General features: G+C 37.2%; 1 protein-coding gene across 5 annotated transcripts; it reads right to left on the reverse strand.

The window, feature by feature from the left end:
• Positions 1 to 350: 350 nt before the first annotated feature.
• Positions 351 to 5,419, reverse strand: LOC135679578 (NAC domain-containing protein 72-like). Of its 5 annotated transcripts, none has more exons than XM_065193477.1 (6): positions 5,264 to 5,419; positions 4,185 to 4,354; positions 2,606 to 2,856; positions 2,322 to 2,504; positions 1,740 to 2,112; positions 351 to 1,048 (listed from the first exon to the last, which is right to left on the reverse strand). In XM_065193477.1, exons 2-6 carry the CDS (start codon positions 4,345 to 4,347, stop codon positions 771 to 773), a joined length of 1,248 nt encoding a protein of 415 aa, XP_065049549.1. In that variant the 5' UTR covers positions 4,348 to 4,354; positions 5,264 to 5,419; the 3' UTR covers positions 351 to 770. The 5 variants fall into 5 exon arrangements, with proteins under 5 accessions (XP_065049549.1, XP_065049548.1, XP_065049551.1 ...); XM_065193476.1 differs by having other exon boundaries at positions 4,185 to 4,403; positions 5,264 to 5,414; XM_065193479.1 differs by lacking the exon at positions 5,264 to 5,419 and having other exon boundaries at positions 351 to 1,012; positions 1,770 to 2,112.
• Between the last annotated feature and the right edge of the window lie 387 nt (positions 5,420 to 5,806).

Raw genomic sequence — 5,806 nt, forward strand, 5'->3', positions numbered from 1 at the left:
CTCTTCTCTCTCTCTCTCTCTATCCTCGCTCTCTTTTATTTATATATATATAGATACGATTGTCCGAAAAAATATCCTTTTTTATTTTTCTCGAATGACACTTCCCTTTTCATAATTTTCAAACAATCACCCTTTATTTTTAATATTTCAAAAAAAACGCCTTTAAAAAACTGTAATTTTTTCTCACCCAAATCAAAAAAAAAATCCCAGTAATTATTTAGAGTATTTTTCGAACAATCGCACATATATATATATATAAAGTTCTGCGATTCATTAGCAAATGAATGATTTGAAGATAAACAAATCCAGCAAATCATAACATCTGCCAAAAAATAATCACCACAATCAGATGAAATCAATGTGTATATATGCAATTATTGATTGAACAATGCAATTGTTTAAGATAAAAGAAACCACGTTATATCAACAAAATGTACAAAACTGTGTTATTTGCTGCCTTACAGGTAAATGTGTTGAGAATTCCAAGATGCATATACTCCAACCACATGTACGAGACTTCCGTGAAACAAATAAAATAAACCCTAGGAACCTAAATACATCAGGCAGTAGCACTTTGAAATCTGCAATTTAGATTTGCCAGTTGACTTCAAGATGGGTGTTTTAAGTTCCCAATCTTCTCTGCAACTCCTTGTGTTGGCTTACAGCTAAAACATCAAACACTTGCATTACCAAGAAGTTTGTTTCTGGGTTTTGAAACCCAAGACTATACTCCTATCTCCTCTCTAACCAGTATGACGAGGCAGGTTATATCAAAATGATCCGAAGCAACAGTATTTTCTTCCTATCTTTGCAATCTTTCGGACTGATTTTAATCCATTCCCCTTTAAAGTCCTGCGTCTATGTGTGGTATCGGCAATTCGGTTGGCCTGACTGCCCTGAGATTTACTAGTTGTAGAAGCCTTTCCATCGTGCCACAACTCATCAGTTGATGAGGAATGTTCTGGGTGTGAAGTCACTCCATTTCTAATCAACCAACTTGCAGGATTGCTATCTTCAATCACAAGATCAGCAGTTCTATTAATTGAACCTGTGTACAAGAATACAGACTGATAGCTGCAAAAAATAACATTAAGATATCCAAAATTGGGTGATAAAATAACGGATAATTTTAGACATATAAAATGAAGAGATGATAACCCAGAATTCAATAAAATGAAAACATAACACATATATATAAAAAAAAAGATAACTTCAAGGGAATATTATGGAATTGGAGTGGACAACTTGAGAGAGATCAAGTTTACCAGCTGCTATCCTACTGTAGTCTCTGTTTTATAATTTAATAACAATTGATTGCTAAGACCTGGATGGAGGGAAATGTCTCTTTCTTTTGTTGTTTGTTTATGAACAATATTAGTAGCTAATAATTTCTGAGACTGATGACTTTAGATGATAATCATGGATAACAACCCTGCAAAAGCATGTTATTGAAAATCAATAAATTAAAAACATATTAATAAAGAAGTAACAGTGAGGTCATTATCCCAATCATGCTAGAAAATAAAAATATAACCAGGAGTGGTTTTATCCTCTTGGTTGTAAGATAGCAGGCTAGTGAGCAGTGAAACACATATTATTGCCTAAAATCTCACTAAATACATTGAAGGATCTACGAGTAGATACCGACAAGTTCGCGTACAGGACCATGAAATCAATTGCGAGTTATTTGAGTAACAAAAATCTTATTTAAAAATGCATAGTTTCTCAGAAATACTTACTACAATGGAAGGGGACCAGAATTGATATACCTGGTGGGGAAGGCCTGATAACCACCTGACTTGATTCTGTAGGTACAGAGATACTGAACCTGTGATACGTAAGCTCTTCTTCTACTCCAAGACCATGGTCAGTCTCAATATCCCTCAATAATGCATCAGTATCAAAGAATTCATCAGAATTTACTGACATGAGGCTAGAATTATCTGAACTAGCTGAAGGTATCTCCGGACAATATAGATCATTTATCTCCAAGAATTCTCCATTTGAAAAATCACAAGTTCCAAACATGTTCTCATTAGTATTCTCAGGTAAAGGCTCATCAGGCCTCCTGCTGGACAATGCTGATTGCTCCTGACCTTTCTCAGCGACAGTCTATATTAGAGTATGTCAAACTCAGTAAGCACTAGAGTGAAGTCAAAAAGAAAAGATCTTAGCATTGTAATATAGATAGATCTGCTAAAGTTATTTTCGCTACAACATTAACAGCTCTTGTTGTCAGTAACATATTAAGAGCACAAGGCACTTAATAGCTCTTGTTGCTGAGAAAGGAACCACAGTTAAAGGAAAGATATAACCAATACCTGGGAATTGTTGGCTGAAATCCTCGAGGATGAGTTGCCCTCTTCTTTCTCTAGAAGGGTCAACAATATTCGTTCTATGTACTCACCACCAGAATCACCTGCACTAGCAGAAAAAAAATGTTCTTCTTGATTTGTCCTTCTATCAGTTTGCTGAAAGACTCTACACAAGGAACCATAGTTCTTCTGTAAAATCATGTGAAACAGCAAATTCTATTAATGAGGTTCTATAGATTAACTATTTGTCAAGAGATATAAGAAATAAGGATTAAGACTTAATTGAGTACCTTTGAGGAATTATATCCATTTGACATATGCTGTTCCGCCTGATACTCATACATCACCCACCCAGTTCTTTCTCCAAAAGGTTCTTTGCCTCTATAAAATTCCAGGGTCATTTTTCTACCAATAGCGCAGGTACTTGTATAAATTTTACGATCATTTGTTGGCTTCCAATATCCAGATCTTGTTACTTTCATTTCAGAGTTCCCATTAGGAGATCTCGGGGCCCCTGAATGGTACAGATACCAAATGTTTTCTGCATAACATCTTGACCATGTCAGCTCCTTACTCAAAGCTTTCTAGTAAACGCAAATTGAAAAAGGAAAAAACAGGGTGGAATTGATGTTGGAGAAGCTGATCTCACTCAGTCACAGCTTACTCAACTTGCAGCACAAACAACAGTAATTAGATGGATGCTTGTTAAATTCAGTTGTTCCCTTATTAATTCTTTTAATTGGATAACATTATTTCACGTACAGTTGTTCCCTCTTTAACAAATATCAATGCATTTGTCAGGGGCTCTTGAAAGTTTCAACTGTCAAGGATCCATGTGATTGGCACCTTAGCCTAAGGTGTGCAAATTGATGACAACATATTAAATTCCCATCCAAAATTTGCCTTATGATTAAAGTCATCCTCGTTTTGTATTTTCATAGCAGTTTGCTCCAGCTCTCAAGATGCATGTCACATGACCTATCTGTGATAAGTATGCACTATTGTTGTACAATTAATTCATATATTTAGTTTCTCTGTATGGATTCAGTGGAAAATATATCATAGATAACTAGGACCCTGATTCATTCTTTCAGTTTCATGTTAAACATTTGTGACCTATTGGGCGTTGAATTTGTTAAAGGATATAGCCAAATGAACAACAGAATACACCAAATTAACCATAGAAACTAATTCATTTTTAGATCTGAGCAGCATCATTCTGTCTAAACCAACAGCTCACAGAAGAAAGGAAAAACATAGAAGCAACAAAAATGGATTTAATTATTAAATGTTGTTGTTCATTTCTAGAAATGAGCATCCATGTCTTCCTACTAAATAAAGATACTTAATACCACAATTTATTAAGAATGGTAATCCTCCATCCGGAAAATCTAAAACAAACGTCATCGTAATAAACTTCTGAGTACTAAGATCTAATGAGCATAAAACAAATAGTAAGCATAACTTATAAAAATAGTAAGCACAACAAGTAAACCCAGTTATGATTCCTGAACAAACTCTTTTAGTTATATTACAGAGGATATATGACAACTGAGGTTAACAACATTTTGCTATCAGAAAAGCTCTGCACAATCATCATCAGTCATGATATACGGCTACTAAAAGTCTAAAACTATTGTATTCCCTTATAAAGATACCATGACTTGTAATGAGCTAAAATCATTCAAAGTTGAAACCAATCAACACCAATTAGTCCTAGAAGATGGTTCACAATTTTACTAACAACCACATTACTGCAAGAAAGACTTGGACTTCACAAATCAATATTTTACATTATGATACCTTAATTGTGAAAGCCATTATGACAAGAATATATAACGGGCAACTGGAATATGAACCAAAACTAACCAGGAGAATTCCATGGTTCAACGTTGAAAGGATTCACTTCAGTGACAACATTGTCTGGAGTGGCATCCCCAGGTTTCCTTTGATCCAAGAACAGTACAAGTTCTTCATCAGGTGAATGAATGTCAATGCCAACTGGCACAGACTCAATTGCAGAAGGGCACATGTCAATCCTGAATTGATATATATATACAGACCCTGAATTGATAAGCTCGACTAAACCTAAAGGTGAAAATAAGCACAACAAATCTTTGCATAAGATAACAACAAGTGCAACAAATGGAGAAGACAGCAAGGACGGATTGTAACAAACTAGCCTCGCTTGTCAAGCAAAGATCGAATTTCCATAAACAACTACATCACAAGTCAGACTATCTGTTTGCTAGCCAAACAGGCTAAAGAATCCATGCATACCAATAAAACCAGAAGGGAGAACCAAATCCGGAAATTTGAAATCTATAGAGAAAGAACGCCTACAAACAGTAAAATTGGAAAGGTAAGGTGAATATGAACTGAAGATATTTTTATGCTGGCACACCGGATCTGAAATTTGAGGTTAATAGAAAAAAAAACACAGGAAACGAAAAAACACTAAATTCGGAAATGTAAGGTGAATATGAACTGAAGATCTTTATGGAAGCACTCATCAGTCAAAATTTATGCAAAATATGACAGCATCACCACTGAAAGCATATATATACCGAAGAAAAACCAAGCCTTAGTCCAAAGATATGAATCAGAATGCTTACATACACAAACATAGGAAAGATGAACTAAATTACGAGCAAAAACACCCAAATCTGCCAAAACCAACAAAGAATTTCCTTATATCCAAAATTCACTCCCACGATTGAAACGAGTGCCCCAACAGAGTGCGAGAGAAACCATCGGTGGGGTTCCGAACAATTCAGCGCCTTCTCAAAATTGCAAAAAGAACAAAGCAATTCTCATCAAGGTGATTCCAAAGGCGAGGAAAAGGACGAAGTCCCTCGGAAGGAACGAACTTGTTGTTATCACAAAAACCCAAGAATTAGAACCGTGATCAGAACGAAAAGAATCAAAGCTCGAATTCTGAATCTAACCTCGAATCCGAACCTCTCCGCACCGAAGGGGGCGGCGCGATGGGCGTTTATATCGAGATGATGGCAGCAGATCTTAACCCAGGCGAAAACGTACAGCCCGCGGTGAGTTTAAGCGCAGTGAGGGGAGCTGTTGGCCCTGCCCGGGAAACGATGACGTCACCCGAGACACGCCGCCGTTAATTGTGTCAAGGAATATTCGCATCGTTATCGCGCTTAATGAGAAGAAAGAGGACACCGGAAACAGTGTTAAACGGCGCGACAAACAGTCACGTGTAGTGGTGGGACGCGTCTCTGGGCACGCGGAATCGGATCGCCGACGTGTACTCAGCCCTCGTTCGCCGGGTAGGGACAACCGAGTGGTCCCCGGTCGGTGGCATTGGCGGGGCCCATTACACGTGGGACTGGCACCAAGTTCAAAAGGCCTTCGCTTCTAGAACACGAAAGCGTGACTGTCTTATCCTGTGCACGTCCACGTTCACTGCATGTTGACCGTCCCCACCATCCATGCGCAGTGGAATGCCTATTTGATTATTTTATTCTATT

The sequence above is a fragment of the Musa acuminata genome, chromosome BXJ1-7 (assembly GCF_036884655.1).
Source record: "Musa acuminata AAA Group cultivar baxijiao chromosome BXJ1-7, Cavendish_Baxijiao_AAA, whole genome shotgun sequence".
Lineage (NCBI taxonomy): Eukaryota > Viridiplantae > Streptophyta > Magnoliopsida > Zingiberales > Musaceae > Musa > Musa acuminata.